Source organism: Phycodurus eques, chromosome 18, assembly GCF_024500275.1.
Source record: "Phycodurus eques isolate BA_2022a chromosome 18, UOR_Pequ_1.1, whole genome shotgun sequence".
Classification (NCBI taxonomy): Eukaryota; Metazoa; Chordata; class Actinopteri; order Syngnathiformes; family Syngnathidae; genus Phycodurus; species Phycodurus eques.
The window spans coordinates 17,718,597-17,745,977 of NC_084542.1; the positions used below are offsets into that span (position 1 = coordinate 17,718,597).

General features: G+C 47.1%; 1 protein-coding gene and 1 non-coding gene across 8 annotated transcripts in view; one reads left to right on the forward strand and one right to left on the reverse strand.

Moving 5' to 3' along the window:
- Positions 1–27,381, reverse strand: part of nhsl1b (NHS-like 1b) — a 78,421-nt gene that overhangs the window by 30,689 nt on the left and 20,351 nt on the right. For 3 of the 7 annotated variants that reach the window (XM_061703864.1, XM_061703860.1, XM_061703869.1), the window contains exon 1: positions 1,868–2,188. The exons of 1 other annotated variant lie outside the window; for it this stretch is intronic. In XM_061703864.1, the coding sequence (XP_061559848.1) occupies positions 1,868–2,180 (313 nt within the window). In that variant the 5' untranslated portion in view covers positions 2,181–2,188. Of the gene's footprint in view, positions 1–1,867; positions 2,189–2,590; positions 3,127–10,101; positions 10,236–13,027; positions 13,324–27,381 lie in introns of those variants that run through there. 3 more of the 7 variants (XM_061703865.1, XM_061703867.1, XM_061703868.1) reach the window with 3 other exon arrangements.
- trnal-cag (transfer RNA leucine (anticodon CAG)) lies at positions 25,026–25,108 on the forward strand. Its single transcript has one exon. It is a non-coding gene; the product is annotated as a tRNA-Leu (tRNA).

The window sequence follows — 27,381 nt, forward strand, 5'->3', positions numbered from 1 at the left end:
AGTGATGTCGATACAATCGTGGTACTGCGATTTTTTGCAGTCGTTGGAATATTGAAGAAATATCGGAAGAAACCAGACACGTTACACGAAAATATTTATGCAACCGAGGAAGAGAAAACTGGAAATGAGTCTGCAATGCAATTGAGTCTCTTTCACTGTAATATGACTCATTATAGCATCAAAATAAAGGCACAGGAAAAGCGCATGCTGTGTATACCCAATTACGGAAACAGCATTCGAAAAAACCTCATCGGAGAATACGAAGATTCAGTGCGACAATATTAATATTTGATCCTGTTGTATTGATCGAATACACCACAACGCAGACATTCGGTTGCAGCCCGGGCCCCCGCTGGTGTCCGGTGTGACGTAGGAACGTCTTGTCAGACGACACTGGCAACAACCGCTTTCGACGTAACGGGCCACGGGAAGCGCTGTTAGAGGATCCCGCCTCTCACACGATCTCCGAAGGAGGAAAATCGCCGAGTCGACTTCATCCCCGCAGTTTTTCAGAACAGCGACAGAGAAAAAAAAAACACTTGCTTAAGTTCCAAGGACAAAATAACGAGTCCGTGCACCAGAATTCTATTATCCCAGCTGATCTGATCATAAACGCATCCGATTCATTTCATTTGCTCGCATCTTGTTACTCTGCGAGGTCCCTCAGGTGCTTTTCCCGCGGGAGCTGTTGGCAGTGATTGGCCGATAGCTCAACCTGCCTTCCCTCTCGAGGATTAAAGCGAAGGACGGGGGGGTTGCGGTCCAACACCTGCTCCACCCTTTCAATTCGCGGTCACACCTCAAAAGCACTGCAGCAGAACCGTAAGAGTTGCGAGCGTGTTTTTGGTCAATGGAAATCGCAAAGTGACCGTGACGCCCGATTCCACCTCAAGAGCTGGGACAATACCGCACTCACGACGGCGGCATCTTGAGCCGTCGTGACACGTTAGCCAGAGCGGGCGTGAGGACGAGCGTGCTCGTCTGCGAGCGTTCTGTCACGCTAAATGCACAGGAAGAAAGAATGACCGAGTACTCCGTGGGGAAAGGAGGGGGAACGTGAATGCGAGATGAGAAAGAGAAAGAGAAGTTATAGCGCTAAAAAGTGAGTGCGTGATAGCCCCTGGGTGGAGGTGAAAGTGGGGCATGTCCGTGACCCCGATGTGTCACCCCACAACATCCCTGCAGAGCACAACCATCACCTCCAGCTGTAAGCTTTTGTCTGCGGTTCCCAAAGGAGCGGCCGCGCCGGACGGCGTCTCCGGGGATGCGGTTCGGCTCAAGTCGGGTTCTGCCCACAGCGCGTAACACGGGACGTATGATCACGATCAGAACATAATCCGAGATTCAGTATTAGGTTGAATTAACAGTCGACAGTCTGCATTGGCTCCGCTTGCCAGAGGACCGTCTAGTTTGTGCTTAAGGAGCCCGTCGACAACGCCACACCAAAGGCCGTCGGCGTCAGAGGTCGCAAAGCCAATCTGCACCGACGCCACTCAACGCACCGAGCGAGACAGACGACGTGGATCGCCTAATGCGAAGAGACAGCGACCGGCTTGGGGAAGAGCTCGAGACACTTGCGCACGGCGACACGCGGCGTAATCAGCACCTGCGAGAGCAACACCTCGGGTGCCTGAAGTACACCCCGCCAAACGTCTACTGGAACCGATGTCAGACGTCTAGACGACAAAGACACGGTAGTTGTACGGAATGATTCCAGTAGTAAACACAAATGTCAGGCTAATAAAGATTGCTACCCGGGTAATCCTAAAGATCCTGAAAGAAATTTATAACCCATGTAAACGTGAACTAGAACTAGCGTCAAAAGTACAGTATCTAAAGTCAACAACCTCGCCTCTTGGGACTGTACCTTTATCATCGTGGAAGGTCTGCGTCTTCTCTGACGGGCTTTTAGCGAGGGTTCCAAGCAGAGGTTTGGGTGTCCAGAGAGAGTCCCGTTTCTGGTGGACCTTGGACACGGAGAGCAGACGTTTGCGGAGGCAGCCTTCGCTCCCGGGCGGCCGAGCGGCGGGGAAGGCCTCCGACTGGAGGCGGTTCCCCATCTCGTTGGCGGGCTGGAAGGACAACGGAGCTTGGCGCTTGCCAGGGGGGTCCTCATAGCAGGCCCTGTGCCAGCAGCTGACCGCCGGCCCCGAGGAGAGGCAGTGCACATATGTGATCATCCCCAGCTAAGACCTTAACCCACCCACCTCCCTTGGCTATGCAGACCCCCGCCCCCTCTCTGGAGCCTCCACTTGAGGTGGTGGCTGTGAGCGTGGTTTTTGCAACGCAATGCCCCCCCCCCCAACTTGGTCTCCTCCTCTCTCTCCTCCTACAGTTTTTGTCCTTCCGCTCCTTCTCTCAGGGGATCCTATTGATTTGCTTGACAAAGGAGCGTTGGATTACAAGCCGGAACCCCACAACAAATGTTCACCGCAACTATTTTAGCAGTAGGCTACCAGAATGTCCTGGCCGGCTCTTGACATCTTGGGACTCTCAAAAATGACCACAAAAATCCACATGTAAAAGATCAAAAAATGAGGTTGAGAACAAAACAAATAATTACTGCATGTTTTTAACCAAACTCACGCACCATTGATTTCAAATGATGTTCACCAGAAAGCCACCAAGCCGCCCATCCGTGCCGCCAACAGAGGCAAGATCGAAACAAGTCAGCGGTCTCCTCCGCTTGTCCGTTTAACACGAAACTTTGTCACAGTCCTGAAACCTCTATCCCCTCGCCACCTCTCTCCAGTTCCTGTGCTTCTCAACGCTGCTCACCTAATCTGTAAACTGGGATTAACCAGTAGAACGCACTCAACACAGATGGACACCATACCGGTGGTAATTAGCTGCTGCCTCAAAACTGGGTTGGCATCAGATGGTACACGAAGAACGCAAACCGGTGTGACGGGCCCACCGACATCAAAGCCCTGCGTGTCAATCGCTGTTGTTACGAAATACATTCACCCGCGTGATGTCGCGCACAAAGCAATTGCTGTTAGTGGGCGAAACAACCGGGAACAGCAAGCGTTACCAATTGGAATTGTAGCAGACGGCCGGTGCGAATCAATACCTGACACCTTAGCGCGGACAGATTAAAACAGACTAGATCGCCATCAGAAGGTGACGGGCGGTGGCCTCTACAGTGATAGGTGAGGATGAGGGCGGCCGGTTCGTGGGGCCCCTCTAGCGGCGACAACGAGCCATGACTCGTGCACTCACTGTAGTTGTCTCGCCATGCTGCACTATTTGCATATACCGGCCACTCGTGCCAGAGTAGCATCTGCTCCATTTGCACACCGATTGAGGAGTATCTGTAACATTTGCACAACCGACATTGTCCCAGATGATCGCACTACTCGTCACTTTAAACCGCATCCGCTCCTTGAAGTCTCGGCGCCCTTTGCACAATGGTCATTGCACCGGACTACTGCAATATTAGTCGTTCGAACTGCTCTAAGTGCTAGAGGACTCTGCATCTTTTTGCACAATTGTTTTTTGTCAATGTCTTTATGTCTCCAAAGTGTTCTGTAAATTGACTGTCTGTCGTACTAGAGCGGCTCCGACGACCGGAGACAAATTCCTTGTGTGTTTTGGACACACTCGGCAAATAAAGATGATTCTGTTTCTGATTCTGATTCTGATTGAGCGGGGTACGGGTAAGCGGGCAGAAATGTAACATCGTCCCCCATTTCCCTTCAAAGACAGCAAAGGCCCGATTGTTGGATGACTCTGAAAGATTATGCTGAGCGATGATCCTGTGGTCTGGGACGTACGAGTCATTTGTTCTTCCCCGATCGTCGCAGAAACCGGCCGACAATCGTAAATACTCAACCAATTCTACATTTACAACGGTAAATCCTTATGCGTGCGCTGTCAACGGCAAATCGGGCCGAGCCACGAAACTCCGTGACCGCGGAGATTGTTGCCGGACAAGTGAAGTTCATTTGGATAGCCCTTTATGACAAAAGAAGAGAAATCGATGACAAGCAACTCCTCACCATCATTCGCCACAATGAATGGACAAGGAGAAGAATTTGAAACCGCAATGCTAGCACTCAGCCTAGCTTCTTTTTCCTTTGTCATATTCCAGCAGTCTGGATAACCTGCGGCACCATTCTGCCTCTCACAGGTCAAGCTTGTAATTACGACAGACATCGGGTTTTGGTTCATCAGGTTTTCACAATTGTCGAGATTGTGGAGATATAATTGTATGTGCGGTGCTCAGTGTCGGTCATTTCGAAAACGTGACACTTCAAAGGGTATCTGCAGGTCTAATGAAGCCGATTGTAAGACTTTTGAAGGCCTCTCGTTGACCGAATGCGAACCCTACTTTAGAAATGCTCGCTTATTGGAACGTCTGTCCGCGGTCGGCTGCCGTCCAGATCGCCACAAGCTGAAGCGGCCGTTGACCGCGGTTATCGTTTCCACAGCGTCGGGTCGGCCAAAACACGCGAGCCGATTACGCGGCCAAAACCGCCGCGCCCACGCGTGCCAATACGAACCATAACGGGCAAAGCGCAGCCTATAAAAGCGTTCACCTCGCGGGTTATCCAGTGCGACGCCATTAGCGGCGAGGAGAGTCACGCGAGCGCTGTCGACTGACAGAAACGTGGCAAGTGGGTGTCCACACGTGTGGAGTGTGAGTGTGTGTGTGTGTGTGTGTGTGTGTGTGTTGGGGGTTGAGAGGGAGGGCTTAAGCGGAAGGCTTTGGGCAATGAGGGACAATGGTAACCATGGCTGCACATGAATCCCAATGGAGCACCTGCATGCTGCGTTTTAGTCTTCCACTCGCCCGCAGGGAGACGGCCATTGTTTCCCCCGAAACTTCACCCCCGTCCAAACTTTGAATTCCGCGCAATCTCGTCTACAGACCGACCGTCCTGTTTTGCATGATCACAAAAAATGGATTCAATTATTTTTTCTAACAAGGAACCCTACAAATTCGAATCATCAATATCAGAGTTTTACCAAAACATTCAGTAAAAATTAGAGATGGACCGATAATTGGCCGGTTCAATTATCGCTGCCGATATTCGGCATTTTGACGCATATCGGCATATGCCTTTTTTTTTTGTGTGTGTGACGGCTGATAAAAAAAATTTGCTAAACTTTATTTACTGCACAAACCTTTAGGGAGCCTGGGAGCTCCCTGCACCTTTTGTTACCATTTTCAAACAAATATATCTATTGTCTGAGATTTTTAAAAATAATAATAAAAAAATAACATGTTGCAAATCTGAAAGGATGTTTCAAAAACAATTCATGAATTAAGTTGAAATGCTAAAGGCATTTCAACAAAGTTAAGTGTTGGAGTTTGTATTATTCAAAATCTTGAATCCTTTTCCAGGAAATGAATACCGCCTCCAAATATTGGTTATCAGCAGTTCCTTGACTACTAAAAATCGGTATCAGTGTCAGCCCTGGAAAAAAAAAAAACGCTTTAGTCAAACTACAACTATATACGGTAGCGTATATAGCGGTACCTTGGACCTAATTTCAGCAGGCATCCAGGACCAAGTCTGCTTTATGTTTGTTTGTGTGGCTTTTGGTGTTTTTTTCCAACCCTTTTTTTTTTGTCTTTTTGATAGAATGATGGTGGTAAGAGAACAAACAAGAAGGGCCTGGTATCGACCATCGTTGTGCAAACAAATGAGTTTGATTGGATCTTGGTCGAGCGGTGCAGTGCATTTGAATCCATCTGCGGTGCTGGTTTCCCAGAGGCGAAGTCCAGATGCAGATTGCTACATTAGCTTCTAACTAACTAACTAACTAGCTAGCGATAGCTCATTTGTTTGAAAGAAAAGAAATTGTCTCAGCGATGAAGCTGTCCGAATGCGATTGAATGAACACGTCGCGGTAGCGAGCGAGCTTGCGTTCAAAAGCGACTTGACAAGTGAAAAACAGTATCAATGACGTCAACAACGAATCGAAGTCGTCATCGATTAATCGAAGTCGACTCCACTATCACCACCTTAGCGATGACGACAAAACGTGACGTCGTTCGACCCGTAGCCGACGAGAAGAAAATGTGAGAGGGAACGACCGACGTCTGGGAACGCGTCGTCGTCGTCGCGGCGAGTGTTGGAGCACCCGTCACCATGGCGACCCGCGAGGCCAGAGGGCACGCGGAGGGTCGGGTCGGGGTCGAGCGGTCGCGTTCTAGCTGCAGACGTGGAGTGCGGGTACGAGTTAACGAGGGAGCTTTTGGGGGAGGGGCGGAAGGGGGACTTCGGTGTACGCTCCCTCGCCACCTTCACCAGAATGAGCTGATCTCCACGACAAAATGCTGCTCGGTTTTCACTGACATTGACAGCTAAAAGTAGCTACGCACTTTGACATTTCTTTTTCGTGGCGTCATTTCCATCCTGATTTTGTTCTTTCCTTCTTTCCTTGCTTTTTATTCTCGCATCAGGACTTTCAGCCTTCCTTCCGTGAAACTTTTCTGTCTTCTTCCTTTGCTCCTACTTTCCTTCCACTCTGACCTCGATTTCCTTCCTTCCCTCCCTCGCTCCCACTTTTTATTCACGCACCCTTTCATCCTTCGGTAACTGCTTTACAATCCACTTGCTTTGTTTCTCACTCAGTTGATTTGCCATTATTCACACAGTACCTGTAAAAAAAAAATATATATATATATATATATATATATGTACATGATTTACAAGTGTGCAGCGCCCTACATCGTATCTTGGTGATTGTAGTTTGGTCATGCCGGTTCCCTTTTGTCCACCGTGCGTTTATTTGGAACTCCTCTGTCTGTCTGTCGCGTGCGTCCGGTGACGAAATGCAACAGCAGAGTAGCGCATAAATGTAGTTGTAAACATATAGATAGCTACGTGAGCCCAAACTAACGTGACCCATTGATGCCTTCCTGAAAGTGTGCGTGTGGAAAATATATGTGCGCACACAGACGCACTTACATTCCAGGAATTCTCGTCACATGCGCTCTAATACTCCAAAATATCACGTTTCAAGCAGCTAGTGTGCAAAAATAGTGGCCACAAAGTGGAACTAGATTGAAAAGATGATCCGGCACATCTCTTCTGGATGTTGTCACGCGTTGAGCACTTAAACTGCCAACTGGCGAAATGTGCCGAGCGCAACCCTGCGCTAAGTGTTTTAATTATGTTTGACAATGATAATTGCGTGTTTTGGAGGGTGTGCGCACTTCTGTCGGGATGCTTAAAAAGCTCGAAACGGCCGCCTTTCACAACCTTTTTAAGCCATGCGCCAACTCGGACATCTCCACAGAAATAGCGCACCCCGGCTTAAAAAATGTCCGGGAAATGTTTTAAGCCCTGCGCCCCCTTTCGCATCCTGACAGATTTGGCGCACCCTTTTGCTTAAACCACGCATCCCCTTTCAATACCCCAAAAGAGTTGCCTTCCCCTCTGGCTTAAAAAGCTTAGCGCAGTAATTCCCCAATGTTTTAAGCCCTTACCCTTTTTAACATCCGGAAAGAGTTGGCGCACCCCCCGGCTCAAAAACGTGCAATACGGAGCTCTTAAAGCTTTCAAGCCAAGCACCCGCTTCGACATCCCAGTAGAGTTGGCGCACCCCCCGGCTCAAAAACGTGCAATACGGAGCTCTTAAAGCTTTCAAGCCAAGCACCCGCTTCGACATCCCAGTAGAGTTGGCGCACCCGCTCTTCCTTGCACGCTGGCTAAAGAAGCCAATAAAAGCATCCGCTTCTCCCTTTATTTGAGTGCGGCTGCGCCCACTATTGGGTGAAATGATGAATTACACGCCTCTGGCCTATGTAACAACCGCTTTAGCTTTTTGGCCAGTAGATTACATCGAACCATACGTAACTGTGATGAAACGTGAATGTTGATGAGCAAACAGGCAGCAGCGTTACGCGACTGACCTTAAGTAACCTTGATTGCCTCGGCTGAGCCTTCAGATCTCAAGTCTGATCACGTCCCAATTTGCGGGCTTTCGCGAGAAGAGGTTCCTCGACGTAACGTCCGAAAAGCCACATCAAGTGCACAAAGAAGCTTCGGCCAAAATTCAAGGCCGCCGCGGGGATGTGTGGTCAGACGACGGACGAGGGCCGGACGAAGGGTTGCGTCCCGCTGGATTGGGGGCTGCTTGAAATCATAACGTAGGCGAGCAATCTGCATCTCTGGCAAGCGCCACGCGGAGAATTTGGGTCAGTTTGTCTTGGCAGCTAGACACTTCGAACTCAGATAGATATTTGGCAAACATTTGGTTGAATAAAGAGCAATTCACCATCGCTGTGTGCTCTGTGACCTCATTCACTGGCAGCCGAGTTCCCCGTAACGCGGGCAGCCCATTTGGACGGATCTTTCAAGACCCACAGAATATTGGCTTCTGTGACAATAGAAGGACTGATCAAAGGAATAACAACAACAAAAAGTTTATTTCTAGCTTTTCTGTTCTTTAGTTATTGTTTTGGTTTTGTGACACCTCCCACTACGAAAGGAAACAAAACGTGACTGAGAACAGACTTTTGGCGGCCAAAGAAGGTATTTTTACATTCGCAACTCAGAAGCACGACGTTGCCTCCCGCGACAAATACTCCGTTTATACCACACGTATACGTTCTCCGCTCGAGCGCGCGTTGCCCTCATCTCGTCCGATTTGCAACGTGCCGGCGTTTCGTCCCCCGATCTCGATCTCCGACACAAAAGCTGCGCTGATCCCAAATCCAAAGCGATGCAAGGTTGCCATCTGCAGGGTTTATGAAGCTACATTTCACAGACAAGCCCGGCGAGACCCTCCTCCGTTGAAAAAGCGCTGCTCCCAGCGAATTCGGTTTAGGCTACGACTGGATTTTGTTTCATTTTCTTTCCAATGTGTTTTGAGCCATTGAGCGGGCGTGACGCGTGACTTGCTGTGGAAATGACAAAAGTCAGTAAAAGTGTCTGACCGCATGCCGCTTTTTTTCTCTCTTTTCCCAGCCCCAAAACAGTCCAACTATTGCATCACTTCTGGACGCGGCGGACAAGAGAATTACTTCCATAAGAATGACATCTGAGAGATGACTCAATGTGTCAAACTCCAGGCCCGGGGGCCAGATCCAGCCCACCACATCATTTTTCGTGGCCCACGAAAACAATTCAAGTGCATTTACTTCATGTTGACGCGAAATGGATTTGTTCTTTTCGTTTTGGCAGAAAATCGACACAAAAATGGTCATTTTTCTTTGCTTTTTACCGATATTTCATGTCAAGTGATGTCGTCGAATTTGCACATTCCCATTTCATATTTTGTCAAGTTGACTTTCGGGCTTTGACCGGTTTCTCAGTCCTTGAGTAGTTTTTTTTCACAGAATATTTACTCGAAACTGAATAAATATTTGGATTCTAAAATAACAGTACTCTTACTTGAGGACACTTTGTGTCTACTCCAAGCAGCTTTGGCAATCATACGATGAGGTGACGATACATTTCTCTAATTTTCACAGCCATAATCGCCCACCGGACGACGAGACCCGCGAGGAAAATGACTTTGACACTCCGACTTTATAGGAAGCGTTGGGGTTCTTCCAATGCAAAGTAGGGCAAATATAAAAAATCCGTCCGAGGCGATGATGTCACACGCATTCTTCAGAGGTGATGAGGAGGTCGTAGAAGCCAGCAGTGAATGAGTGGTGAGCGCGAGGATCAGAGAAAAGTCAGACGAGTTTTGCTTTTACTGCACTTTTAAGTGGCCGGTCTCGCAAGCCGACACAGAGCGGCTCCAACTACCGGAGACAAATTCCTTGTGTGTTTTGGACATACTTGGCAAATAAAGATGATTCTGATTCTGATTCTGATTCTGACAATGCCGCGCTTGAAAAGCATGCACATCGCTCTGCACTTTGATGACGAGATCCCCATTATTGACACCAAACGTACGAAAAAAATAATTATCATCATAATCAACTCAGTCAACCTGAACTGAAGAAGCACAAAGTCAGAAATGATTCCAGAGTTGAAGCACGCAAGGGAGGATATTGAGGAGAGGAAACTCCTCCGCCATACGTTAGTTTGCAACAAAGGAAGGATGGAGTTCAACTTTTCTTTGTCCTCCTGCCGATCGCACGCCGCACGCAAGAAAGATAAAATGTCTGCGTCAGTTCTGGACACTCACCTCTCAAGCAGAACATTCCTCCTCATTTATTCCACAAGAAACAAACGCGCCTTCCTCCTCCTCGTCCGTGCGGCCGCTCGCTCCTCGTGCACACGGCGAAGACGGCGACACTTACGCCGGCGCCCTCCCGCTCCTCCTCCTCCTCCGCTCACACACGAGCGGCAACACGCCAACTTCCACACAGCAGGAAACTGCTTTGCAAAAAAAAAAAAATATACAAAAATCCCCTCCGCCCCCGCCTCCCGTTTGCTGCTGTCACAGCCGAGCCGCTCTCGTCTTCAAAGCCTCAGAGTTACTGTCGCCATTTAACCGCATCGCTCTTGCCTAAAGGGAATTTGCAGGCCGTCATTTGTTGCATTGAAATGCGGTGCCAAATGGAAGTTAAGAAGTCGCTTAAGATAAAGACTAAGCTCGTGTTTTTCTTAGCATTTGCGTACTGATGAAAACCTGAAATGAAGAAAATCTGCCATAATGATCAACAAAAGAAAAGAACAATTCTCTTGTTTTTCTTTTCTGTCTATGTTTGCTCATGTACTCACCTATGGAGCGTGTCGAATGGAAAAAAAAAAAAAGTCGCTGTCATTTCCCCAAACATTTCAAAAGAATACATTTTACAGATATAACTGTAATACTGTGATATCATATTTTTCTCCGCGTCAGAATCTGATATCGGTGCACGCTGACTCGCAAGTCAAGGTACCACTGTATTAGCATTTTTCAATGTTCCCGTAGAACAACAATGTGAATATTTTTGGGAGTGTCCAGGTTGCGACACATTTCCAAACGTTTTCAGCTGGCAAGCAACCAAAAGGACACAGTTGTTACAGTCGCTAAAAGTGTCGTCGTGTTGCAGGGTTTGGTGTTTTTAAGGGAAACTGGACAGTCAGCGGTTCGCATGCTGCCAGGCCACGATGCCCTGATCAAATAGAATCGCTTGAATCCCCCACAATTCAACTGTTGGCCCACGCGGGAGCAGCGACGAGCTCATCTCCGCGTGACGGGAACGCCAGCCAGTCCGCAGTCACGAAAGCATCCAAATCCGTACGTCGCAAACGGCTAACTAGCATGAGCGGAGATCCAGAGCGAACCAAAAGCCATTGATTTCCAATGAAGGTTGACTAATGGCTTTCACATGGACCAGCTGTAATGGTTTTTAGGTCATCCATCAAGTTTTGGGATAGTTGGCCATGTCTTTTACTGGAAGCGACAATGACAGACAACACGGAGCTGCGGCTCCGACAGCTTCCGCGTGGCTCCGTGCTGCAAAACACGTCAATGTTTTGGCTCCATACGGCATTGGTTGGTTCTACTGTACGCGTTTGAGTGGTGAGCACGCTAATCCCAGCGCCATTATTGCTTGCGGGCCGTGACACGTTTGCCAGGACCAGATGTCGCCAGTTGTGCGTTTAAAAAAAAAAAAAGAATTTAAATGACAGCACACCAATAACGGAACGCTGCAAGAGAAGTCCGCTGCTACCAAACAAAGCAGATCATAAAACTGCTTTTCACCTTATAATAGTATATAATAGTTATAAAACTAAATAATAAAACTACTATATATCCGGTTTAAAAAAAAAAAACACCAGCTCGGAAGAAACACTTCAGAGGTCTGCCTGACGACGGCTCTGGTAAGCCAAGCAAGAGAGACGGAATTTGGAATTCCATTTGCCAACAAATCTGGCGGTGCAAATAGTGCTTAGCGAATCATTTCAATGGGTTTTCATCAGCGCCTATCAATCGTTTTATATGCTTCGTTGGAAGAGAAATGAATGCAAATAGTCACCGTCCAATAAATAACTTAATACTACGGAGCAATTCAGGTACCTTAATGCCTGAGCCGCACTTTCAGCTGTTTACCGAACGGGACAAACCCACAAATACAAAACAAGAACAATTGTCAAGACTCCAGCTCCTGACATCACTCAATAGGACACACCCCTTTAAGGCACACACTTACAGTAATGGCAATTTATAAAACCTTTGTATTTATTGACATTCTCTTCGATTATGTTTTATTATGGTTTTAAACAATACAGTGCTTTTCTGTATTAAAGACCACAAACCCAGCTAAGCGCTGCCGATACCGGACACTACTACGACACCGATAGATACTACTTCACCAACCCCACAGATTCCTTCCGGGTACGGCCCCGTCAGCCGCGCGGCGATACTTCAAAGGAAACACGGACGACAACACTTTTAGTCGACTGTAAATTATGCTCTGCAAAATCGCCGTCAACATTTCAACCTTCAGTACACTTGGATGGCTGTGGACAGATTTGTTTCTCGCGATAAACCTTCTTTGTGGTGTGTTTGTATGAAACATTTGCTGTTTGATAACAGCAAAACGGAAACGCGATATACTTGGTTGTCGTCAAAGGCGTTAATCCAAATAGCAGACTATCATTTCCAAGTACGGGACATGAGAGCCGTTCGCATTCGTCAGCTGATAAAAACCAATCGTTGACCTCAAACGCGGGTTTCGCCGACATCTTATCTCAGCGAGTGTGCCGTACATCATCAACTGCAACGCGTTGCTATTTTACACACACAGACCAAAATGATCGACTGCGGCCGCGCAAAAAACAGCATCAGTCGAACGGCGACTGTGCTGGGCCAACATCCGGTCAACAAGAAGCACGCAAAATGAAATGATGTCCACAAATGTAATCCTCTCGCTTTTTCATCAAGCCTCGGGCCCCGTGAAACCGACGTCGTAAGAGGATGTGTGGACGCGTGATACAAATTGTCTTGGAACATAGTCGCGATAGCACTGAGAGATTTGTTGTTGCCGTAATGCGATTTCACTCGTATGCAGGCTTAAACCTGAGGCATGTGGCAGGCTTTGGTAGGACTGATCTGGGATCAGCCAAAAGAGACACGAAAGCGCTCGCCATGTGGCTCGAACAGAAAGGAAGTGACTCACCTGGACCGAGTGGACGCGTCATCAGCACGCAGGAGAGAAGAGAAGCGAGACGAGAATTAGTATGGAGTATTGATGGAGTATTGGCGCGTTGACTTTTTACAGTACATGCTCCCCAGGCTGATTTCTTTGAATGAGGCCTTGCTGCCTCATACGCGCACACATATCCACCCTCTCAGGGCAAATTATCATCTGCTAATCTGGATTGAAGCACAGCGTAACAGGATGGCACGAAACCGCACAGAAAGTACAGAAGTACCTTGACTGACAACTTTTGTTGTGCCCTCACATGTGGGCAAGGAGAGCCACAGTCAACACAAATGAAAATGAGAGCACTAGCGAGGACTGCAGCTGATTCCAGCTCCCGATGTCACTTACTAGGCCACGCCCCTCAAAGGCAATCCTGGCAATGGTAAGTGTGGCTCTTTGTGGCCGAAAATAACCTGGCCTGTTTACAGCCTTAATTCATAAACATCTCATTAAAAGCATTTCATGCGAGAGCCAATTCTGCTTGTGGCTGCTGCCAAGGTAGAGTTAATAATGAGGTCAATATGCTGCTGCCCTAAATACTTGGACTACTCCACAGAACACATCTGTACACGCGTAATACACTCGCCGGGCAAGTCTGTCCAAAACATATTACATCTCTCAAATCTCCAAAGTTGCATTTTGCGGGGGGGGGGGGGGTGTTGCAGGCACAAAAACATTGAGGAAGATGCTAGGAAGCAATCATGCAAAGCATAAATTTGCAGCCGTCAGAAAGGTCTGACATGGTGCTTGTAACATGTTTCATTCAGTTCTAGTTTGAATTTAGAGAGAAATTGTAATTTTCTCACTATAGTCTGCCCTGATTTCAAAGTAGAAATCATATTTGACAAAGTAAAAAGCACATTAATATTTCGAGAGTGTTCAAACCGGCTCTAAGAATATAGTTTAAAACACCGAGCGCCGCATGAGCGCTGCCAAGAAACGTTTCACGGCCCACCGACGTGTCAAACGTGTGAAGAATGGGACGAGCTGCTCACTGCTGGAGAAACTCAAATGAAATCCAGACAGGAAGGTTTCCTAAAAATATAGAGTTGATAGTTTCAGATTTATTTGTCTAATTGCTTTTCCTGCGTGGGGGTTTAGTTTTTAGTTTTCTCAACTGAGGCATTCTGGCAGCACTTTTGACCAAAGAAAAGTCTCGATTCAAACTGCTAACCTCAGAACTGCGAGGCAGATGTGCTAACCACTAGGTCACCACGCTCACCGCCGGAAAAACATTTGTTGTAAAACTGTGCCAGTTCTCCTCATCTCCACCAGCAGTTCACTGAGCGGCCCGGACGGCCCTCCTCGCAGCCGATTGGCCGGGAGGCGTCCCCCGGTAGGCGGGTCGCAGGTTGTGGAGGCAGCGAAGAAGAGGCTTACTCGCATGCCACTCACATCATCGCCGTGGAGACGGTGGCGCTGGCGACGCTGTGTGAAAATTGCTGGCTAGCGAGCCACAGGCGCTCATTTTGGGGCTAAATTTACACACAGCGCTGCCCGGGAGCCTCCCGGCGCGCCGGCCAGATGCTATAAATAGCTCGAACATCGCTATGAGACGTTTCCTTTGTGTGTTGCATGGCCAGAAGGATTTTAGGATGACCTGTCTCTGACACTGTCTGGTCAGGGAACGAAATGTATACGATGTTTATAGCAAACCCGCAACCTCAAATGCGCTAATAGCATCCAGTCAATAAACAACCTCTTCCTTTCCCAAGCTAGCTTGCGTGACCAACACGAATTCCAGAAAATCTGTGCGGAAACCAAACCTGTTCGGCTTTTAACTTACATTAGAATGTCTCGTCAAAAGCCTTTGAGACGATACAATGACTTCATCAATAAATAGTTTTTCTATTAACGTTCTTTTTGGTGCCGCCATCGTCTCGATGAGAAAAATGAAGCTCTACTCCCCGTAGCTGACATCAAGTTGCACTTCTTTAGCAAACTAGCTGAGACTGAATTAAGTGTCGACTCTTGTTGCAGTCGAGTTGTGCACTCCGTTTTGGATCCGGTGTCATTCATCGACAATCGATCGACTGAATTATTTAGCATCGGTGAACTGTTGAACCGTACGTTATGCCAAACCCGACTCAAGACTTCGTCAAATCACCCGAAACAGTCAAATCAACAAAGTGATTCTTAATTTGAAGTTTCAAAGTTAACCAAAGGATCCAGCAGTTGAGAATAAAACGATGACCTTACAAACCGGCGCTCGTTTGAGCTGTGTCGGGCCCTCGACTCGCCGAGCGCTTTGACATTGAGCAAAAATGTCAGCACCTCAAAGCATTCCGGTCACGTGCGGCCCTGAGCTGTTCTGGGAAGGGGGCGGCGGGGTCTCCCGACGGACAGATAGAGTTATGCGCAAAACATCGACAACGCACACGATGGATGCTTGGCAAAGACGCCGCGTTTTTACAGACGGGTCTTCTAAACAGCAGTAGGAAATCCCTCCGCAGACATGTCGACAGCGTGAGTCAGAACATTGCCGGGTCTCGTTCAGTCGACTGATGAGTCAGCATTTTTCGCACAGACGTGAAGACCGAATCAACTGGGACTCTTAAAAAACGAGTCATGCCGAGCTCACCCGCGAGGGCGATCTCCGTTGGGTTCGCTTGCATAGCGAACACAAACTTGACTTAGCCTTCTTTCCACGGTATTGGCTGAGGGCCCACGAGACTGGGTTAACAAAGGACTATGTGACGATACCGTGAACATCTGTGAAGAACAAGATGCCAAGCGCTATCTGCACCCATAATCGCTTCTGTCCAACTTGCTGAGGATTATCTACACGGGGTTCATGCTATTGAACGCATTTGGTCTTTTGGTCTCGATCGGCTGACAAGCCGGAATGCGACTCGACTCCATTCCGCTCCACTCGTGAACGGGTGCGACGTTCAGAATGCTTTTTCAACGAGCGCGGAGACACGCATCGCCGGCAAACAATTTCCCCAACCTCGCTGGAGTCAGAGAATTTGAATTGATTTCAATATCGAGGCCTATTTTCGCCAGCCGATTTGTGTGTCAAAGCAGTTGAGGCTGATCTGAGCAAAAGACAAGGTTAATGAGGTCATGGCGTCAATTTCCCTTCTTGGGTAGATAGTCGCTAGGCTGCAGTTACAAGCGACGAACTGACACCACGTCAAAACGCATCAAGAAGTTGATGTTTAACCAGGAGACGTAATACCGAGAGACGTTTGACTTGTATGTAAACATCTGGAAAGAACTAAAAACCCACACAGACTGTAAGACTATCACACGATGACATCAGCTACAAAGCTTCCGCCAGTACAAAGCATCATTGTTTACCCATCGCCTTTGACCCCTTAAACCGTCCACGCTAAAATCCCCAGCAACACCTCCCGCACACTCTCTACGGCAACAAGGAAGTGGAGAACAAGAGGCCGTAAAAAGACAGCGGCCCACCTCACCGTCTTCCTGTTATAGAGCAACAACAAAGTCGGCCTGTGTCGCGGAATCCAAGGCAGACGTCGCGTGGCCTCGCGGATCTTCCGATAGAAATCTCTGGAAAGAGATGAATGAAAACCAACCGATCTTGTGTTGAGGCTGGTACACCCAGCTGTCGCTGTCGTCCGTCCCGGCGGAGTGGCGGCGGGGGTGCGAGTGACGCTCCTGGGACGAGCGGCGGTTGTGGACCACGTGCAGCTCGTTTTGGCTGTGGAAGAAGTGTCTGCTCTGCCGAGAGAGGGTGGACACACTGAGCCAGCTGAGAGCCCGCGACAACCTGGCTGGTTTCTCGGATGGTCGCCGATCCCCTCTCATCCTCCCAAGCTCACGAGGGATCCAGAAAGTCTTCTTCTTCTTCTTAGGGTCGGAATTGGAAATTACAATCCTCGACCGTGGGTTACCAGACACTGTGAGCTTGCAAACATTGCAGGGAACATCAACCAGATCTGCGCAAGTACTTCAGAACTCAAGTATATTGATTCCATGTTGAGGATAGAAATAGTTCCAAGCCACAGCCAGCATTTCATTCATGCGGCCTTCCACATCACAACTGTTTTTCTTCCTTTGTGCTTCAAGAGTTTGGACAGGAGTCAGAAATCCAACGAGCTGATTTTGGGCTTGACAGAATCGCTCCCGGTGGAGACGACTGCATTCCTTGAAGGTTACAATCAAAACAAGCCGCCCGTTGTTCCCCGGCAGCACGTGTGGCCTGAAGTGTGGTGACTTTGTTGTGAGCGCACACCAGCTGACACGTACGGTCTCAGCAGCAGCAGGCCGAGATGTTGCAGCATCCGCTGTTTGTTCCCAGCCTCAACGGTGACACGCGCAACGCTCCTGCCACCTGAGAACACATTTGACTTCCTCGGCTGAGATAAAGATCGGCTGTCAACGGTGGACAAAGACGAGGCGGTGGAAACAAAATGTAAGAATCCACGAGACTGCAGAGGACAGCAAGGCTTCCCTGAACCGGAGGCTCGGTTGAGTGTCGTGTCTGGAAGGAATCGAGTGATGTGAGGTTAGGGTCAGGATTCCACCCAAGCCTGGGAGCAACGGTGCTGAAACCCGAGTCCGTCCGCCACTCCCTCGCGCTCTCTTCGAGGATCCTCGCACCGCCCCTCCATCCATGGCAACCACTCCCCTCTCGGCATTTTCAAGCCTCCCTTGCACCTTTCTCCCTTGGCTGCACCTCCCCAGCAAGCCTCCTGCACCTAAATTATGTTCTGAGCGTGTCTTATACTGACAACTAAAATGTCTTTGGCATATTTTATTGCATTTACTTGATAACTGGAGATTTTGAGAGCATGTTGTTGGTCTGCAAGGTCATCAGGTTTTCTCTCAGAATTTTGTAAGTGACTGTTTTAAGTCGTATCTTTTTTCCAGACACTTTCGTGAAGACATGTCGCTGACATTCAGCCCGAGGTGATAGAAAACGACTCGTCCAACGCTGAACATGGAGCATAAAAACCACAAACCACACCAAAGAACTTAACTTGGATTTTGTTACAATTAAGAGTAATTAGTGAGGACAACTAAAACCAACGTAATTGAATGCCACAAAAAGATTGTGAGATTAATTCAAGATTTTCCTTGAATGGCTCTGATGCGACAATATCGTGGGTTTCGCGTTAGCACGATTGGGGGGGAAAAGGAAGCCAGGACACGGGCGCCCTCGTGGACAAAAACAACTTTTTTTATGGGCTCTGTTCGGGAGGTGATTTTCCAGCCCAAGTCGAAGCTCTGCAGTTACGCTTGGGTGGTGTGCGACGACTCGTGTGTGTGTGTGTGTGCGCGCGTGTGTGTGTGTGTGTGTGACAAGAAGCAAACCAACGCTGTGTGTGTGTTTATGTGAATATGAAAGAAAATGACACATGACAACCGAAAACCACCATGCTAATTAGAAGAGAAGCTCGTGTTTCTTCGACCACAACATCTCGCTGATCTTCGTTAGAGTGCCGAAAGTCGATCTGAGGCTTTTGGCGAGGTTGTGGTGGAAATGGAGACTCAACGCCCTTCGAGGCCAACCTTCATTTAGGTCCGCAACCTCATCTCATTTGTTCCTTTACACAGTAAATGTATTATCCAGTTGACGATCCACCGAGCTAGCAGAAACACATGCAGAACTTTGCACACACTAATGACACATGACGACTTTCATCATTCATCTCTTTACTGTGCTGGGTTCTTTTCATGGCAATTCGAAACATTCCGGATCTTACCTTACATGAACGGTTATGTTGAAATTGTCAAATTGTTGAGGAACTCGATTGCGGAGAATGATTACCTTCATATCACATCTACAACAACAAGGACAGAAAGCAAAATTGCACAGGCTGCTTTTGTCCATTGATTTCTCCATTTCAGGAAGAAAAGCCGTTTAACCGCAAAGGTCATTAAAAAGTCAAGGGTCAGCACGCTGACGCTCGAGCACATCGCTTCCATTCAGTCCCTCGTTTTCTTTTCTTGTATCGATAAGTGGCATCTGTTTCTCTTTGTCGTGTTTTGACGACTAACGGCTGCGCTTTTCTGAGCTTCTGGTCAATTTGATAATACGTTGAGGTTGCTCCGAAAGGCTCCACAGGCTACAAATGTCCACAAAAAAAAACATGAGCTTATCAGATGAGATGATGGAAGAAATCAAACGTTCAGTTATTTATCGTCGCTTCTTGACGACGCACAAAAGACACGCTTGGCGTCCCGCCACAAGTTGCGTCCCATTTGCCACGAAACCCGATCGCGTGACACCGATACCCTTTGACCGACCGCAGCAGAAAACGCAGATGAACCCGACTACCTGGATAAAGCACGAACAAAACACATGCGGCCTAACATCAGCTGCTCGGTTTTTGCTATGCGCCGACGGTCAAGGACAAAGTTGGAAACAAAGAGAGCTTTGTGCACACATTCCAACAGTAGAACATTTGTAGGTTAACTATAAAGAAAGAAACGTTCAAAAGTTGTAGGATGTATCAGCCCAGGTTTCTGTTTGTTTCTTCTTCCATCCTCAAATACAGCTGTCTTAGTTCCGAGGAGGGGCGCACCGGGGTCACTAAAGGTCACTAAATGTGCACTCTCTGTGCACAAATACGGACATTTTCAGTTTCAGCCGCGGCCGTTTCGGAAGGTGCTCTCCAAATGACGGCTTTACCTGCGTTTTGGAAACTACAAGGAACTACCCTGTTCGCGCTCCAAAATCTCTATTTTTCCTCTTCCCATCTTTGACTTGACAATTGTTCCTCAGCTCGGGTTTGGCTCGGCCACCTGCGCCCCAATAAATAGCACTCCAATAGAAACGCTAAGTACGTTTGGCGGCACTTAAACCGCCGCGGGGAAACGATGACGAGGTTCAGTGGCGGCGAGACGATCAATCGGCGCTCTAGATCGGTTGAGGGTCTGCCAGTGACATCCACTGCAACAAATACAAGAACTGCAAATGAAACTGACTAGTTAGACTCACATGAGTGAGTGATGAACACGAGTTATTGTTGTGATATCTATTTTTAATCGACTTTATTTCGTTTTTATCCACTTACTTGTTGCTGCACTATATACAGATGCAATGTATGTAAGGTGTATTTCATTACATTTTGCCATAAGTGCACCTGAACTGCGTATGACAATAAACCTGACCTGTTCATCAAAATATTATATTATAGTATTTTAGTGGTTTGTTAAAAAAATAAAAAATAAAAAACCTTGGAGTATTTAGTAGTTTTTTGGGTGTCCATATACTTTTAACTTATTTTTTTACGCAATTTAGTTCTTTTTCTGTCCACTGAAATTATAACTAATATTAATAAAGACAATTAAAATTAAAGATGAACTCCACGATTTATCCATTGCAAGCACCTGTATAGGTGCGTTGATTATTTTGTAATATGCAACATGTTAGACTTTGAATTGAAATTATCTGGTTGAATTAATAAAAGCAGAATTATTGCTTAAAGCTACTAATTATCTATTTCATTCATCTGTATATGTAGATTGATTTTTATTTTCGGATTTATTATCTTTTTAAATCTGTTTCTCATATTTATTTGCAGTTTTATTGCTGTTATATGTTAAACTTGTCCATTCACATAATTGCATCATAAGGTGAATTAAGAAATTTTAATATAAATCACAAATAAAATCATGTTTATCATGCATCTAAATAAGCTGAGGCCAATGGTATTTGTTTATTTACACACTAATTCTTTTGAAGAATTACTTCTTCTTATTATTATTATTATGGTATCTAATTATGGTGTGTGTTATCTACCTTCAAAAAATGGCCTTCTGAACACGTGTAACAACTGATCAGTGTTGTCCACAATTCCTATTTTCAAAAAGCCTTGCTGTCTTTCTCGTGTGACTACTATTTCGCTCCACTAGGGGGCGCCATTCACCTGGATTGCAACGCGGAAGAAAAAGGGGCGGGGGAAAAAAACGACTAGTGCAGCAGCTAATGGGCCAGAAAATGTCCACGTTTTACTACGGCAGCCTAATTGTGCTCAGATTATTGTGTTTACGTGTTTGCCGATAAGGCTGTGCCTAAACAAACATTGATTCGGAACACGCACGCATGCACGCAGACGCACAAAGGTGCTCAAGCTTTAGGCGCAGTCCACTTTTGTCAGGTTTTCAAAAGACAAATCCCCTTCATTCCTCCGGACACGTGCTCCAATATTCAGAGCAGATAGTGCTGCAATTACTCTACTTGCTTTATTATTCTTTATATGTGTCACTTACTTCTATTAGTCACCAAGAAAAGTGTGTGTGTGTGTGTGCGCGCTTGTAGCTGGTATCGACCTTCTCCCCCTTGACCCGCAAAAAGCAGCAGCTTGAAGTGCAGCCACCGGTCAGGATGTGCTGTGTGTTTTTCTTTTGGTTTTTTTTCCCCCTGCATTCGCAGCACAGACAAAAGAGTGTCGGGTGGCATTCGGGCCACTTCCCAAACGCGTCACGAGACAAAGCGGACACACATGTGGAAGCCGTGAGCGTCTCTTTGGAAAACTCGCGAGTGTGGACAGGAACCGAGCAAAACTCAGAGAAAAACAAAAACAGTGTGAGAAAGGAACCGTGTGATATAGCGGCCCGTAATCTGAGCAGTCGATTCACTCGCACGCGCACGCACACACCCTGCGTCCAGCGGTTGAAAGTGAGAACGGGTGCGGTCGGCTGCACATTCCCGATCGCTCGTTCGTTCCTGAGCAAAGGAGGCCAGATGTGTTCTGTGCGCGCAATCTTTTGTCTTCATGAAATTAATAGCAAACGTATTCAAATCTATCAGATATCGCCACCATTTGGACATACGCTGCGCTTACGGTGATCGTAAAAGAACGCAAATTCGAGCGTTCCAGTCGGAGGTCAATGAATGTAAAGAAATGAAACAGTTCAACACCTGTGCGCAGAATAATACAGATATATGGATATACACGGAGACGGTCACACATCAGGAATCCGCAGGAGTTCTTCACAGAGGATAAAGAATATAGCCCCTGAGGAATGTTATATTATCTGTCTACCACCACTTGTGTTCAAATATCCCTTCCCGAAAGAGTTAAAACGGCTATTCATTAGCCAGTCTATGACGTTTCCTATTATGCGTTAGCATTAAGCTATGGAATACACAACATATCATTCTCCATGTTTTCTGTTGAGTTTGAAACTTCAACTGGGACTCAGGAGTGGGATTACTTCTTTTGGGGGGTTAGGGTTACCTATCGACGACGCGCCCTCCGCTCCGCGTTGGGCTCACGATGACGGCGCACGTGCGTACGTGTTCAGCTACACGCGTGTGGCACAAAGCGCGCACACTACATGCCGCGTCACGTCCGCGCGAAGCTGTCAAAACACAAGTGCTGCTTTTCAACAACGACTCCGGCACAACACACACCCGTGGAAAACGTTTTGGAGTGGGCGCCGCCACGTCAGTCCGCAGATGCCAAAATGCAATACGGTTTACTTCACATATGAAATAATTCTGAGTATGAAACCTGAATGACATATGACATATTTGTGTGCATGAAGGAATATGGTGGAGTAGACTTCAGGTTGGACTTAAAGAGACAGCAAGTGTGATTTTACAAGAAAGTCTTGTTTTTAAGCGTAAAATGTTGCGATTTTATGAGCATACAGTTGTAATTTTACATAAATATAAAGATACAAATATGGATAGGAAGGATAAAGGTTTGAGTTTACAAAAACAAAGAACTTTATACAAAATATTTTTTTTTAAATCATGGAATTGTGAGAAACAGCAATTTTTACGAGAATACGTAATATTATGAGAAAAAAAACTGTGCTTTTACAAGAATCACATTGTAATAGAAGTATTTCTTTTACAAAAATAAAGTTGAAATAATTTAAGAAAAAGAGTTTTGGCTTCACGAGAAACGCGAAAAAAAGTTGTACTACACACACGAATCAATTTGACATTTTTGAAATACAAAAATAGTATTATGAAAATAGAAGCAATTTTACAAGAAATGCATTCATTCATTCTTCGGGCGTGCTGGAGCCTATGCCAGCTATCTTGGGGCGGGAGGCGGACACACCCTGAACCGGTCGCCAGCCAATCGCAGGGCACATACAAACAAACAACTATTCGCACTCACATTCACACCTACGGTCAATTTAGAGACTTCAATTAATGTACCACGCACGTTTTTGGGATGTGGTAGGAAACCGGAGTGTCCGGAGAAAAGCCACGCAGGCACGGGGAGAACATGCAAACTCCAGACAGGCGGGGCCGGGGATTGAACCCGGGTCCTCACAACTGTGAGGCAGATGTGCTAACCAGTCGGTCACTGTGCCGGCACAAGAAATACAATTAAACATGAATTATTACAAAATCATTTTCCGTGAATTCCACAAATCTAGACTGGGAGTTTTACATGTTTGTGTCCTTAATGGTTTCCAAATAAATGTGAGAATACAATCACAATTATTTGATGATTTTATGCTGACTTGATTTAGTAGCAACAATCCCCAGTTTAATGAACACGCTATTTACTTTCCCCACGTCATGAACTATAAATAATAAGAAAATCACTAGCGAACAAAAGACACTATTTATGCACATTTTTGGGGGCTACTTTAGTGCAGCAATGCACAATAATTACAGCATGAGATGGGGAGAAAAACGGCTTCATTTGTTATTTCAGGAGCGGTCATCAGTGTGTATTTTCTTGCCTGAGCAATAACACTGATATAATAGTCAAAGGAATAAGTGAGAACAAAGAAATGTTTGACTTTATAAAGACAATAAACACGCGGGTGATAGCGTCTTTATTTTTCTTCCGAAACTTGAGCCGAGGTTAGAAGATGGTAAACCGCAAAAGACTCACACTGAGCTCATTCGCCGACAGACGAGCCGACGACGCGCCGGGAGCTCGACCGGGCGACCCGTCCCCCTCGCAGCAGGTGGCGCCGTCCCCGTCTTACGCCGCGCCAGACTCCCGTCGCAGCGCTTACCACCTGCCGAGAGGTGCGAGCGCCACGTGTTTACGCGCATAAAAAACACTTAACCGGCACGCGCGTGAGAGCCAAGTGGAATAAAAGCTAATGACTGAAATAACGGTAGCGGCAAGGTAGGTGTGCAGCCTACTGGCCGTGTGAGGGCGGCTTGTGGGTTTCCGCCTCTACCGCCATCGGAGAAAGCGGCTGACAGCCAGCGAGGAAAATGGAAGGCGAGATTTATGCTGATGAAGCAGACGGCGTCGCATGAAGTCTCAGCTTGAGTCGGCTCCCGCGGCCGGTCTCCTTTTGGCTGCCTTCCCTTAAGCAAGATTGAAGAAGCGAGCGACGTCGTTTGCGAGGGGATTTCAGAGTACACTTCCGGTTGTTAGTCTGGCGACGGCCGGTCGGAGGCGGGCGCGTCGCCGGCCGGCCCACGCGTGCCTAACGTCGACAAGCGGGAAGTTCATATTGGCCGCGCTGCCGTCGCACAGCCAACAGAAATAGAGCAAAAGGCCAAACTCTTCCCCGAAGGAAATCCTCCCACAAGTTGCAGAGCTGCGTTCCATCTGGCCACCCTCCCGTCTGTCTTCCGCCATTCTCGACATGTTTCTCACATCTCTCTTGCTTTTCTTTGTCGTCCTCAAATGCAGCACGAGTCTTTCTCTTCCGATCGTGACTTTTACCCCGTCCGAGCACGGCCTTTCCACCTCGGACTTGAAGCCACCGCAAATCGTGGGAACCCACCATTTACAAATCCACAAAATGGGGACTTTCCCTTGCGACTGACGTTTGAATACAGTCGTCCCTCGTCATATCGCGTTCACTTTTTGCGGTCTCGCTTTATCGCAGTTTTTCAATTCATTCATCTGATTTTATATATATTTATTTGCTGTATCGCGGACAAATGACACATAGCAATACCCGCGAGCCAGGAGGAAAGAGTGCATAAAAGACAGAAAAGGACCAAAGGTTGGGATTATTTCACACAAGAAGATGTAGAAGTGCGTCTACTGGCAAAGGAGAACCGGTGCACAATATCCAATGTTGTAACGTCGGGCCCAATTACAACGTCAGGATGGCCGAGCGGTCTAAGGCGCTACGTTCAGGTCGTAGTCTACTCTGTAGGCGTGGGTTCGAATCCCACTTCTGACAAAGTCATTTTGGACCAGCGGTGGCCTATTGGGATTTGGTTCTGGGGGTGCTGGATGAAAGAAACATTTTAGAGGCTTCATATTATCATTATCATTTTCTGATCAAGTTTTAAAGGTCAAGACAAACTGGGCGGACACGGTGTATCGCCTCAACCCACCAAAAATTCCCGACTGGGACATTCTGGATTTTGTTCGTTTCACCTAACAAAATGTCTTCTTGATCCAAAAATGAAAACAAGGTCATGTTGTCGTTTTTATCCTTCGGGCCATCCAACTGTTTCAATGGGACTTAAGTTTCAGGGGTGGTTGCGAAGGTTTTTGTGTTGCACAAGACAAACAAGTTTTGGAAGTCGTACCCCGTAGACATTAATAGACTCCGAGGTGAGTACTTGTACCTTTTGCAGGGCCTTCGAGGTACACGGACTAAATGTCAAGTATCAAGGGCCAAAATACCTTTGAGCATATTACCCAGGCAACAACACAAAAGCTGCACGTTCGTGCTGTGGACAAAATTGTATATACTGTGTATATATATATATAAATCGACAAGTCAAGACAGCAGAGTGCGTTACAAGGATGATGTAGTAGAAGGGCGACTTTTGTTGTTTTACCATCTCTAACACTACATCAGTGTAACCCAATAGCCCACACATCATAATAACGATAACGACGATAATTACATCCATCGTACGCTGTCGCCGGTAGACATTTTTATATCACACTACGATTTCTATCGTTCTATCGAACAGCTCTATTGCGCATAATTCAAATGTCCAGTTTTTGGGTTTTGGCGGGTCCAGTTTGTTGCAAAACAGGAGGGCATCGTTCTGGATTTCTCAAGGAGCTCGGCAAGCGCGTCCAAACCGACACGTGACGAGTAAGCGTTAAGGATTAAGCACCATGGAGGAGATCATCTCTCATCTTTTTAAAAAAAAAAACACCCTGAGGTCACAGTTCGGGCTCTGCGAAAGCCGGGGAAAACCCTTCAGAATTAATACGTGCGTGTGAAGCTCGAGTCTGGCAGAATCAACTTGGAGAGCGCAGGAGGTGTGAAACTCGACAGCGTGTGAGCTCAGCTGGTTTAAATGAGTGCGAACCACGCGGTACAGCGAAGCCTGGTGATCGTGGGGCGAACGTTCCAGAACGACTCGCAAAAGGTGAAAATGTAGAAAGAGACTATAAAAAAAAGACATTTTGTAGTTTTCGCCTCCCACAAGCTTTAAACACACCGACAAATTGCCACCACCCAAAAAGTATCACATGTATAGAAGTATAAAAAGTATCAAATGTATAGAAATACGTATTGCAGTGTTTGTGTACATGCACGTGCCTTTAGGAGGCGGGGCCCGGTCGGGCGCCGTTTGATGTCGGCGTGCGAGTGTCCGGGTCGGAGCTGTGGCCGACAACAGCAGCTCCTGTGTGAATGTGCTCATTGTGTTTATGTGTGTCACTGTTCTTCCTCTAAGTAAGTTACTGTTTAAAAAAAAAAAGTCAGGAGACAATTGAGGTGAATCAGTCGCAGTCTACACGCCCTTAAGAGAAATCATGACGTGTTCTAATAGTGAGTCACTTTCTTTGTTGATGATATGGCCAGAAGTGTCGAGATGGTCACCTCCCCCTCGTCAGCTGAGGTCAACCGGTGACTAATTAGCAGCGTGAGAAGAGACGAGGAGGATGCTTGCGCTACAGTGGAACCTCTGATGTCGGACGCCCTTTTCTAGGTTGGACAACTCTGTCAAGAGTTGCTGAACATATTTATGCACACTTCAATGTTGAAACATTCCCTGGAAAGCTCTTAACAGTTTTATGATGGCAAAATGATGAAGCCATTTCCTCAACTCGTGCTCATTCCTTTAATAGACTTCTGCATTTCTATAGCACTTGTGCTCAAATATGGTTGCAGTCCAAATTAAGTAAAATTTAAATATAAATATCAGAAGTCAATAGAATTAAGGGTTCTTGCTCGTCTAACGTTTTACCACTCAAGATGACTGAAAATCAGCTTCTGCATAGTGCAGCTCACAAACCGAGCGAAGAAAGCGCTCGGGGTCTACGAGGGCCCGTCGGTTTGTATCTACGGGTTGAACGTCGCGGAGAAAGGCGAACGCCGTCGGGAAGGCGGAACGCGATACGGGTCGGCCGGGGTGTGAGAGCAGGTCGGACGACTCGGTGAGAAAACACCGCGTGGGCGACACCGAGCGGGCCGGCCTCTGTTGGACACGCCCAATGTGTGTGTGTGCGTGTGTGTCGTGCAGAGAGCAAAAGACTGCGGCG